We start from the raw sequence: 12,849 nt of genomic DNA, 5'->3' as shown, positions 1-12,849 counted from the left end.
AATCCTAGATCCTAGTCTCACATCTGGGACTCTAGTTTATAGTCCACCAGAACACCTGTAAAATGTGTTAAAGATCACAAACTTTGGGGTGCCTGGGTGACTCAGCTGGTTAGGTGTCCAACTCTTGATTTCAACTCAGGTCATGATCTCACGGTTTATGACATCAAGCCCTGCATCAGGCTCTGTGCTGGCAGTGTGGATGGAGCCTGCTTGGGATTCTCTCTCTCCCTCTCTCTCTCTCTCTGCCCCTCCCCTGCCTGCATGCACTCTCTCTTTCTCTAAAAATAAATAAATAAACTTTAAAAAGAAAAAGATCACTAATATACATCAATTTTTCCTATGCTGAGCCCTGGAAATGGTTTTTTTGCAGCACCATGTAGTCGTTAAGACTGTAAAGTCTGGGGGCGCCTGGGTGGCACAGTCGGTTAAGCGGCCAACTTCAGCCAGGTCACGATCTCGCGGTCCGGGATCCGGGAGTTCAAGCCCCGCGTCGGGCTCTGGGCTGATGGCTCAGAGCCTGGAGCCTGTTTCCGATTCTGTGTCTCCCTCTCTCTCTGCCCCTCCCCTGTTCATGCTCTGTCTCTCTCTGTCCCAAAAACGTTGAAAAAAAAAAATTAAAAAAAAAAAAAAAAAAGACTGTAAAGTCTGGGGCACTGAATTCTGGGGCACTGAATTCTGGCTTAGCTGTGTGACCTTAAGCATGTTACTTAACTTCTCAGTTCACTTACCTGGGGATAAAAGTACTTGTGCAGTTAATACATGTATATACTTAGAATGGTGCCTGGCACATAGTAAATACTCAGTAAAAGCTATGGTCTCTGGCCCACCCTGCCCTCCAAGGAGGATGCAACCCACCGCCAAGTTACCCACTCTCTCCTCTGCTGACCACTGTGAATGGTGCTGCTGTGATCATGTTCATCACCCTATAGTGTCCCCTGCTGGTCAGGGGCCTCCTGAGGACAGGAGCTGTATCTTAATCATCTTTATATTCCCCACTATCTGTTGCAGAGTTCAGCATTTTGCAATTGTGTGATAAATGTTTGTGCAACTAATATCTTTCAAAGAAGAGAGAATAGCAGGCAGTTATGAGCTCCTCAGCAGAGATTTGATTATTAATTACCAGAAACCCAGAGGTCTTTCTCGCCACACCCTCCATGGCACCTGGGAAATTTCTTCATAAGATTTTAACTTCTTTCCCATCATTATGGAAGCATCTGCTGAGAAGAACCAAGAAGAGGAAAGAAAGGGAGTGAACTGAGTCGATGTGACTGATCCCAATCTTGGAGGCAGCCAGTTCCATTGCTTTGTGTCCTATGACCTTTTCAAGATGTCATTTTTCAAGACTCTTTCCCAGCAAGAGCACCCTGCCTTCCCCAAACTTCCCTTAGCATTGTTGTACCACCCCAGAGTCTGTTGACCACAGAGTTTTGTTTACAAATACTATGGCAACCCCAGAAGCTCTGGCAAATCTAAAATATCTTGCAAGCAAATAAAGCACAAGGCTGGAGCCATCAAAGCCCTCTGGACTCCCAACCTCACTGATAGGGTTTTAAAGACATCTGTTTTATGTTCCTGAGCAGGCATTGCACCACGGTTTTCAGGACATTTTTCTCCTTCAAAGGGGACATGTCCTAAGGGACATTTAAAAAACCCATTCCTCTTGCCAATAACTGCATTACAGTTTAGCTGCAGAGCCTCACTGAGGGGATTATCAACTTTCTAATGTACAAATTTTAGTGGGATGATTCGTCAAATGTGATTATTTCAGTGTGTCCATATCCCCTTCCCTTTACCTGCTTAGTTTGGTTACAGATCCTGATAAAAAGATTCAAGTACAAGGATTTCGGGGGAGGGGGCAGGGAGAGGTGATTCCAGTAAAGAGATGGGAAATGAGACAGGAAAAAGAAGGCAGCAAATAAACAGTGCATGATAGAGTCCATTTCTGCTGGAAATAACCGGAGCATAAATTTGGGAACACAAAGAATCAGTTAGAACGTGTGCTTTGAAGCTACCAAACCCAAGATGCAAAGGAGCTGAAGATTTATGAACCAGTTTTTCATCAGTCATGGTTGAAGACAGCTGGGTGTAGGAGATTAAATAAAGCCTCAGGCACTTCTCACCTAAGGAAAGAAAGCCTTAGGATGTAAGAAGTCTGACACTGCAGTTGTAAGGCCAGAGGGGATAGGACAGCACAACAGGAGTAACCCCTTGAAGCCCCACCTTGGCCCTTTGCCCAAGGTTGGGGATTCTTTCCTTTGAACTTGTACATTTTTATCTTTCTTATCCTAAACAGAATGCCTATTGGTGATATGCACATGATTTGTCTTTGGCAATAGTTCCTTTCCCACTAACTGTGGATTACATCTCTTATAGGGGCAGCACCCACCTAAGATTAGAAAGAGGATTAGGTCTCACTAATAAGTAAACATACTTCTACTCTTTATTTCAAAATTCTTCACATAGTTGATTATGGCTACCTTGCTCTGCCTAGTCTTCCCTTCTCCAAGCTGAATATCCTCAGATTCCTTAATAAGTATAATACAGTAACACCACCTGGTGTTTTACTTTACTTCTTTACGATGCTTTACTTTTTTTTTTTTTTCAACGTTTATTTATTTTTGGGACAGAGAGAGACAGAGCATGAACGGGGGAGTGGCAGAGAGAGAGGGAGACACAGAATCGGAAACAGGCTCCAGGCTCTGAGCCATCAGCCCAGAGCCCGACGCGGGGCTCGAACTCCCGGAACGCGAGATCGTGACCTGGCTGAAGTCGGACGCTTAACCGACTGCGCCACCCAGGCGCCCCTATGATGCTTTACTTCTTATAAGCCACAGAACATGGTCATACCATAGCTGCCACTCATCTTGATTCCTCCCATATAGTCCTCGTCCCTCCATCTCCGCCACTTTCTGTAAGTTTGGTTCTATTTGGTATAAGGAAACATAGTCAAATTGCCAGCAGCCTAGGTAAATATGCTCTTTATCACTGTCAACTCTGTAAAGAATCTGGTATGTTACCCTCTTTGCAAGCAAACAAACTAACCTTACACAGATCCATGGATGCTGGCAGAAGATATGAGATTCCTGGGTCAGAGACAAAAGACTTTATTACTCACAGCACAGCAAAGGGCATAAGCATCAAAATATTTGTACCAGTTTTTCAGGCCCAAATTCCCACAGGCAATGAAAAGAGGACCAAGTGACACCCACACTTGCATTGGGTTGCTTTACAGGAGAGTTACAGAACCTGAATCCTTTATAATGGCCAAAAAGCAAACAAAGCAAAAAGTCTGACCTTGGCTCCAGTGGGAGAAATCTTTTTTATACCAGGTTTATAGGCAATCTTGTCTTCTGCTCTACAAGATTCTATCTCTAACTTCCAAGCTATTTGCTATATAAACATCTTTGAGAAGATAGTCCAAAACAAAGAAATGCAGAAACATGAGAATCAGATAATTATCTCTCAATATTTATATAATAGGTAGATAAATGTAGATGACTACATTAATTCTTATAAACAGTACTCTAATTTCTAAATGACTTCCATTTTTATTTCAGAGGCACTTCACTTGTATTTTGGGAAATGATATCTTTTATTTTACCTCTCAGGTTCTAGCTACCTGATTCTCTGAAAGGCCCTTAATCAAAGAAATACACACTTAAAATCTAATTGTAGAGTCCCTACTTGAATAAACACAATAGTTTAAAAAAAAAAAATTAAGTGAAGGGTTGCAGAACTTCTGTGATTTGAGATGAAATGTCATGGACTAAATTATTCTCTCACCTGAAACAACTAAAAAGCCCAGACAAAATGCATGACACAATGGTTTTCAAGACATTAAATATCAGGTATTGAAAGACAATGAACACTAAAAGAGGAGAAACAAATGAAATGAATCTACATGTGTCCCATCTTACTGCCTAGAGCAGTTTCCAGGATGTGGAAGAGAAAGGAAAAACCTAACTAGAGCCAGCATCATCCCTGAGTGAGGAGACAGAGGTGAGAGTCTGAGAAGATTGGTCTCCCCATAGCTAGAGTCTGTATGGGAGAGTGCTGGAGAGAACAGGACTCAGAGAGCTCTTGAGATCTGCAGATGACTCACAAGTCTTCAGTAGAGTGCTGAGCAACATTTGTATGTCAGGAAATGACCCTGAGGCAGGCTGAAGTTGGGGGAGGGGATATCCAATGAGAGTAGAAGGAATAACCAAAGGTCACACAATGCCAAAAAAAAGTTCCTGGTTCCACACACCAGAGAAGAAAACCTCATAATTCAGAGTTGTCAGCTAGCATATATCCAAAAGTTTTACCTTAGTAATGGCGGAAAATTAGCCCTAAACTAAAAACTGCTCTGATCCTGCCTAACAAAATCTAAAAGTAAGACCCAAAAGGATCATACTGTTAGATTAGTAAACTTAATGATATTATAATAGAAAGTATTCAAATGAAAAATAGAGAAAAGACTGAAGAAAAAGATGAACAGAGCATCAGTGAGATCTGGAACAACTTCAAGCAGCCTGATATATAGGGAATTGGAGCTCCTGAAGTAGGAAGAAGAAATAATAATAATAATAATGGAAATAATGGTCAGAAATTTAGTGAAAACTATAAACTCACAGATCTAAGAAATTCAACAAAATCCAAGTATAAGAAACAAGAAGAAATGATTAAATGATTAAGTCAGTTGGTTAAGCATCAGACTCTGGATTTTGGCTCAGGTCATAATCTCATGGTTCTGGTTGTGAGATCGAGCCCCAGGTCGGGGTTGAAGCCTGCTTGGGATTCTCTCCCTCCCTCTCTCTCTCTGCCTCCCTCCTATTTGTGTGCACTTGCCACTCTCTCTCTCTCTCAAAATAAATAAATAAAGTCTTAAAAAAAAAGCATGTAGGGATATCATCATATGGCCTATTGCAAAAAAACAAAGATAATCAGATAATTATATCAGACTCCTAGTGAAAAGAATGCAAGTCAGAAGGGACTAGGGCACATATTCAAAGTAACGAAATGGAATTCTATACCCAGCAAAAATATCTTTTTAAAAAGTGTAAAATAATTTTTTTTTTCAGAGATATAAAAGCTGAAAGAAGACATTACCAGCAGACCATAACTATAAGAAATATCAAATAAAGTAATTCAGGCAGATAGAAAATTGTACTAGATAGAAATCTGGATATACACATGAAAACAAGAGTACTAGAAAGTGTAACTATGTAAATATAAATCAAATATTTTTTCCTTATTATTTAAACCTCTTTGATAATTCACTTTAAAGGGGGGAAAAACCTGTTGTGAGGTTTATAATGTATTTAAAGTAGAATGTAAATAATAATTGTGCAAAGATCAGGAGGAAGAAATGAAAGTACACCAGAATCAGGTTCTAATACTGTATTTGAAATGGTGTGATATCACATGAAGATATATTGTGGTAAGTTAAAGATGTTTACTATAAACCACAAAGCAACCACTAAAAAAATACAACAGATTTATAGCCATTATCCAAATTCAGAGTTAAAATGCAATCATCAAAGATACTTAATCCCAAGAAGGGCATACTATGGTCTGAATGTATCCCTCCAAAATTCATGTGTTGAAATCCTAATGACCAAGTTGATGGTATTGGCAGGTAAGACCTTTGAGACATGATTAGATCATGAGGGCAGAGCCTTCATGAATGGGATTGGTGCCCTTAGAAAAGAGACTTTAGAGATATCTCTATCTACTTCTACCAGGTAAGGACACAAGAAGTCTTCAACTGGAAAGAAGGCTTTCACTCAATCATGCAGGCACCCTATTTCAGAATTCCAATCTCCAGAATCATTGAAAGTCAATTTGTATTGTTTATAAGCTACCCAGTCTGTGACATTTTGTTATAGCAGACTAAAGGCACAAAAGAAGAGAAAGAGAACAAGGAACAGATGAGACAAATAGAAAACATGGCAAAGGGAAGATTTGAACTCAACTTTATCAATAGTTACATTAAACATAAATTGCCTAAACACTATAATTAAAAGAATTTTTTAAAAAAGAACCTGCTGCCTACCATAAACCTACTTTAAATACGAGAAACAAATAGGTTAAAAGGAAAAGAATGGCATGGTTGGCTGAATAATGGTTCCCCAAACATAACCACATCCTAATCCCTGGAAACTGTGTTCACATTACCTTACATGGAAACAGGGATCTCACTGATGTGATTAAGGATCTTGAGATGAGGAAATTATCCAAGTGGTCCCTATTGTAATCATGGGAGTCTTTATGTGAGAGAGGCAAGAGGGTCAGAGCCAGAGAAGCCATGTGACAATGGAAGCAGAGATAATTAAGGGGAATATAATGATGCTATGCTGTTGGCTGTAAGGATGGAGGAAGGGGCCCTAAGTTAAAGCATCCTGAAAGTAGAAAAGGCGGGGAAATGGATTCTTCCCCAGAGCTTCCAGAAGGAACCAAACCTGATGATACCTTGACTTTAGCCCAACAAACCTGATTTTGGACTTCTGACCTCCAGAACTATAACATAACAAATTTGTGTTGTTTAAAGCCACTAAGTTTGTAGTAACTTGTTATAGCAGCAATAGGAAACTAATATAGATGGGAAAAGATGTACGATGTTAACACTAATCAAAACAAAGATAGTGTGACTATTTTAATATCAGACAGTTTTTAGAGTAAAGAATATTGCCAGGGTTAGAGAAGCTCATTTCATAATGATAAAGGAGTCTGTCAATTCTTCTAGAAGACATAACAATTCCAAAAATGAATGTATCCAATAACAGAGCTTCAAAATGCATGAAACAAAAAATTGATGGAACTTTAGAACAAATTTTCCAAATCTATAATTATAATTGCAGATTTCAATATCTATCTCTCAATAATTGATAGGAAAAATAGACAGAAAATCAGGTAAGATACAGACATCTTGAATAACACTATCATCTTGACCTAATTGACATTTCTAGAACATTCCACACAACAACAGACTACACATTCTTTTCAATTGCATGCAGAACACAGACCATATTCTGAACAAAACAAATCTGTGTCAATTTAAGAGAATTCATGTCATACAAAGTATTTTTCTGACCACAGTGGAATTATTATTTTTTTCAATATATGAAGTTTATTGTCAAATTGGTTTCCATACAACACCCAGTGCTCATCCCAAAAGGTGCCCTCCTCAATACCCATCACTCACCCTCCCCTCCCTCCCACCCCTATCAACCCTCAGTTTGTTCTCAGTTTTTAAAAGTCTCTTATGCTTTGGCTCTCTCCCACTCTAACCTTTTTTTTTTTTTTTTTTCCCTTCCCCTCCCCTATGGGTTTCTGTTAAATTTCTCAGGATCCACATAAGACTGAAAACATATGGTATCTGTCTTTCTCTGTATGGCTTATTTCACTTAGCATCACACTCTCCAGTTCCATCCACATTGCTACAAAGGGCCATATTTCATTCTTTCTCATTGCCACGTAGTACTCCATTGTGTATATAAACCACAATTTCTTTATCCATTCATCAGTTGATGGACATTTCGGCTCTTTCCATAATTTGGCTATTGTTGAGAGTGCTGCTATAAACATTGGGGTACAAGTGCCCCTATGCATCAGTACTCCTGTATTCCTTGGGTAAATTCCTAGCAGTGCTACTGCTGGGTCATAGGGTAGGTCTATTTTTAATTTTTTGAGGAACCTCCACACTGTTTTCCAGAGTGGCTGCACCAATTTGCATTCCCACCAACAGTGCAAGAGGGTTCCCGTTTCTCCACATCCTCTCCAGCATCTATAGTCTCCTGATTTGTTCATTTTGGCCACTCTGACTGGCGTGAGGTGATATCTGAGCGTGGTTTTGATTTGTATTTCCCTGATGAGGAGCAACGTTGAGCATCTTTTCATGTGACCCCAGTGGAATTAAATTAGAAATGAATAATAGCAAGATCTGGAAAACTTCAAAATACTTGGAAACTAAGTAATACACATTTTTGACAGTTTTATTTAATTGACACAAAATTGTATATGTTTAAAGTGTAGAAGTAATAAACTTCTAAACTTATGAGCCAAAAAAGAAATCAAAGAGAAATTAGGAAGTATTCAAAAATTAAAAAGAATAGGGAGCCTGGGTGGCTCAGTCAGTTAAGTGTCTGACTTTGGCTCAGGTCATGATCTCCTAGTCTGTGGGTTCGAGCCCCACATCAGGCTCTGTGCTGACAGCTCAGAGCCTGGAGCCTGCTTTGGATTCTGTGTCTCCCTCTCTCTCTACCCCTCCCCCACTCATGCTCTGTCTCTCATTCTCTCAAAAATAAATAAACATTTAAAAAATTTTAATTAAAAAGAAGAAAAATAACATCAAAACATATGGGATGCAGCTAAAGCAGTACTTAGAGATAAATGTATAGTAGTTACTATCTATATTAGAAAGAAAAAAGTTCTCAAATCAATGACTTCAGCTTCCACCTAAAGAAATTTAAAAAAAGAAAAGCAAATTAAACCAAGGAATTAAAGTAAAGTAGAAGAAAGGAAGGAATAAATATCAGAGCAAAAATCAATGAACAGAAGACAGAATAACAGTCGGGAAATCAATGAAACCAAAAGCTGCTTGAGAATATCAATAACACTGAAGAACCTCCAAATAGAATTATCAAGAAAAAAAAAACAGAGAAAACAAAAACTAATAATATTAGAAATGACAGAGGTGAATGTACCTTAAATTCTACAAACATTATGCCAGGTCCACATGACTCAGTCAGTTAAGTGTCTGACTTCGACGCAGGTCATGATCTCAAGGTTCGTGAGTATAAGCCCTGCATCAGGTTCTGCACTTTCAGTGCAAAGCCTGCTTGGGATTCGCTCTCTCTCCCTCTCTCTCTTCTCCTCCCTACCTGTGCTTTCTTTCAAAATAAATAAATAAACTTAAAAAAATAAATGAGCAAGAAATTTTATACCAATAAATTTAACAACTTTAAAATGGACCAATTCTTTGAAAGTTACAGACTAATAAAGTTCACTCAACATGGCTCTTTTTTTTTTAATTTTTTAATATTTATTTATTTATTTATTTATTTATTTATTTATTTATTTATTGAGAGATAGCACAGGAAGGGGAGGAACACAGAGAGAGGGAGCCACGGAACCTGCAGCAGGCTCCAGGTTCTGAGCTGTCAGCGCAGAGCCTGATGCGGGGCTCGAACCCATGAACTGTGAGATCACAACCAAAGTCATGAGGCCCTCCCGACTGAGCCACCCAGGCGCCCCAACACAGCTCTTTTTCAGGGCACCTTAGAGGTGGTCGGCTGCTTCAGGGTGAAGCTGAACCTCTCTTTCCCAGCTACTGGCTGCCAGAAACTCATCAAAGTGGACAATAAATGCAAATTTTGTACCTTTTATGAGAAGCATATGACCACAGAAGTTGCTGCTGATGCTCTGATTGAGGAATGGAAGGGTTGTATGGTCCCAATCAGTGGTGAGAACTATAGACAAGGATTCTCCCTGAGGCATGGTGTCTTGACCCATGGCTGTGTCTGCCTGCTACTGTGTAAGGGGCACTCCCGTTACAGACCAAGGAGGACTGAAGAAAGAAAGTGCAAATCTTTTCCAGGTTGGACTGTGGATGTCAATCTTAGTGTTCTCAACTTGATTATTGTAAAACAAACAAACAAACAAACAAACAAACAAACAAAACAGGGAGGCGATATTCCTAGACTCACTGATATTACTGTGCCTTGTCTCCTGGGACCCAAAAGAGCTAGCAGAAATCTTTTCAATCTCTCTAAAGAAGATTATGTCTACCAGTACATTGTGAGAAAGAGCCTAAACAAAGACAGTAAGAAACCTAGAAACAAAGTGCCCAAGATTCAACATCTTGTTCCTCCACATGTCATGTGACACAAACATCTTCTCTCTGAAGAAATAGCATACTAGGAAAAAAAAAGGAAGAGGCTGCAAAATATACTAAACTTTTGGCCAAGAGAATGAAGAAAGCCAAAGAGAAACACCGGGAACAGATTGCCAAGACACAGAGGCTGTTCTTTCTGGAAGCTTCTACCTCTAAGTTGAGTCTAGTCAAAAATGACATTTTCTAAGAGTAACAAATAAATAAGATCAGACATAAAACAAAACAAAAGTTCACTCAACATAGATAAATCTCAAAATAATTATGCTGAGTAAAAGGAGCCAGAGCAAAAAAGAGTACACATGTGTGATTCTATTTATATAAGTTTCTAGTAAATGAAAACAAATCTATTATGAAAGAAAGCAGATCTGTGGTTGCTTGAAGTGTAGGAGCGGTGTGGGCAGGGGCCAGGAAGAGGGGAGAGGGATGGGTTCCAAAGGGGCAAGAAGGTACTCTTGGAGGGGATGAATATGTCCATTATCTTGATTATGATGATGAGTTCATGGGTGTATACATATGTCTAAACTTACCAAACTATATACTTTAAGTACACGCAGTTTATTTTATGCCAATTGGTAAATTAATTTTATCAATAAAACTGAGTTTGTTTTTTTCAACTTGAAATCTATAAATCTCAATTCAATCCACCTGTTTTTAAAGTTAGACTTTAAAGCACCAGGCAGCTCTATTAAAAAAGAGACCCACTTGAAGCAAGGAGGTGTGTGCCTATCCGATGCTCGTTTATGTGCAGTACACAGAATTCTGTTCTGAAGACAGAACCGGGAGAGAAGGTGGAATGGGGGAACAGGGAGGGTACGGGCAGCCAGCCTGGCTGGAATTATCAATTGAGCTACCAACACACACACAAAAAACCCGCTTCACTTGCCCACCCTCTCCCCAGGCAATACACGGGGTGCAAAGTAAGTAAAATCTACTTCTGGCCTGACAGAAGAATTCACTGGCCTGAAGCTGGCGTGCTCATTCCAGCTAGTTTGCTGGTTACACCATCCTGGCAGGCCACGTGCTCAGCAAACTCTATTTCCAAGTCACTGTGCCCTGGGTGAGCCCTCAAGGGCATTGCTTGGGACCTTGCTATAGGCAGGCCAAAGATTTACGGGTTTTTTAGCTGGGGAACTCCAAGGAGGGTTTCGGTTCTGGTGCCTGGAGTAACGCAGAGAAGTTTTGTTTGATCTATTAAGGCAATTGAGATGTTGTAACTCATTTGCAACTGATTTGATTTTACTCCAAAAGTATTTCCCTCCAGCCTCGACTTGGCTTTTGTGCCCTGGAAATCAGGAGAACCGTCTGTGGGTAAAAAGTAAAGAGGTCTAATGGGCAAAGAGAAAGGAACTCAAGGTCCCCCTGCATATGAATATTTTAATTACTTTAGAAGTCCCGCCTCCCTCCACCCGCTCGCTCGTTCTGCGCGCGCTGTTTCCTTCCCCCGGGGCGGTGCACAGCGGCTGGGGCTCTCCGAAATGCCACCGCTGTTGCCCTTGGCAATCCTTTATTGTGCAATGCCCTTTCTCAGGAAGATGAATACAAGCTGTACATACCGAGTGTCAGTCACACACTCAGCTGCCACCGGTCTCATTAGGCAGAAACTGAAAGGACCCCGAGGAAAAATAAATGCGGCTGAATCTGGAGTTCAGGGAAGGAGGCAGCAAGGCAAAGAAACTTCCTGCTACGTGGAAGCCACTTCCAGGCAAAGAACCCGAAGCCCCCGCACAGCACATTTCCCTCCCCGCCAAGAGCAAGGGTCATTTTAAATTCCATCTCTTTGTCAACCTGTTCCAGGGGTAAAACCCCTCCCGAGGGAGCCACGGGCACAAAGACCCGCGCTAGGTGGAGGCCGGGTGTGCTACACGGGACAGCGCTGGTTTCTCTTACAATGGAGGATGCATCCATCTGTGGAGAGAATGGCACACCAGGGTTTTGTTTTTGTTTTGTTTTTCAATAAAAATCTAGATCTGCCTTTTAGGGGAGAAATACACCATCTTCCCTCTACCCTTCTGAGTTCTAAGCTGAGATAAAAGGCAGACTGACAGGAGAAATACATCATTAGCATGTATACCTTATGCATTCACAGGAAATATGCAAGGAAAATGAGTAAGACCCAGAGGTGGCTTTAGAATTCAGGATTAAATACTATCTTAATAGGGAAAGAGGAGGGAGGGAGGCAGATCATTTACTCTTGGGGGAAAGACATATAGATGGGAGATAAGACAGCGACAAAGTTTGTTAGGGTTGGTATTAATTTCTAGTCTCTTCTCCTGTGATCAATCTTCCCCAGTTAATGACATTCCCAGGGAGGGAGGGGCTTGAGGACAACCCAGTTCCTATTGCCTGACCTGTCCTCTGGCAGATAAGGGAAAATCAGGGAAAGCCTTTTCCTGCATGTATTGTTTTTCAAGTGACTACAGCTCAAAATGATGAACATAATAAAGCATACTGGGATAGCCTGTCCTGAACTAATGTCACATTTCTGCTGCCCTTCAGTCTAGAATTAGTTGTGAAAACTTATGCAAGTCACTTTACCTCCCTGGGACTCTGTCCATCTGTGAAATGAGAAGATTACACTCTAGTTTTCAAGCTTTAAGCTTGTATTTAAGAGAAAACCACAGGCCCAAAGTGGTGTCACTTAGGTTAAGACCCCAGGTCAGTAAGCTGAGATTTAATACCTAACCTTAAAACCTAATCTTAATACCTAACGTAATATCTTAATGCGAGCTTTCCCCAGGAATGTAACCTTTAACCAGTCAGGATGGAATTAATTCCCTGGTGAATATTAGAGAATTTACTGAAACACTCCTTTGGGTCCCCTTAGGAGGGCAACCTTCCCAAAGCAACACATTCCTTGTTAGTATACTCCTTCCTTCTTTTTGTTGTGCCCTCTCTGTGCCTTCTGTGTGTTCACTGGAGCTACCCTCTGCTTGCTGGATGAAATGCCGCCTAATTCATGAGTCGTTTAATAA

At 40.5% G+C, this 12,849-nt stretch overlaps 1 protein-coding gene across 1 annotated transcript in view; it reads left to right on the top strand.

Moving 5' to 3' along the window:
* Positions 1-10,064, top strand: part of LOC115523255 (40S ribosomal protein S6-like) — a 75,425-nt gene extending 65,361 nt beyond the window's left edge. Inside the window, 2 exon segments of the mRNA XM_032594132.1 lie at positions 9,285-9,883; positions 9,886-10,064. Of these exon segments, the coding sequence (XP_032450023.1) occupies positions 9,285-9,883; positions 9,886-10,064 (778 nt within the window).
* The last annotated feature ends 2,785 nt before the right edge of the window (positions 10,065-12,849 follow it).

The sequence above is a fragment of the Lynx canadensis genome, chromosome A1, assembly GCF_007474595.2.
Source record: "Lynx canadensis isolate LIC74 chromosome A1, mLynCan4.pri.v2, whole genome shotgun sequence".
NCBI lineage: Eukaryota > Metazoa > Chordata > Mammalia > Carnivora > Felidae > Lynx > Lynx canadensis.
Note: the sequence above shows the minus strand (reverse complement) of the source record. Positions and strands in the feature narration are given on the sequence as shown.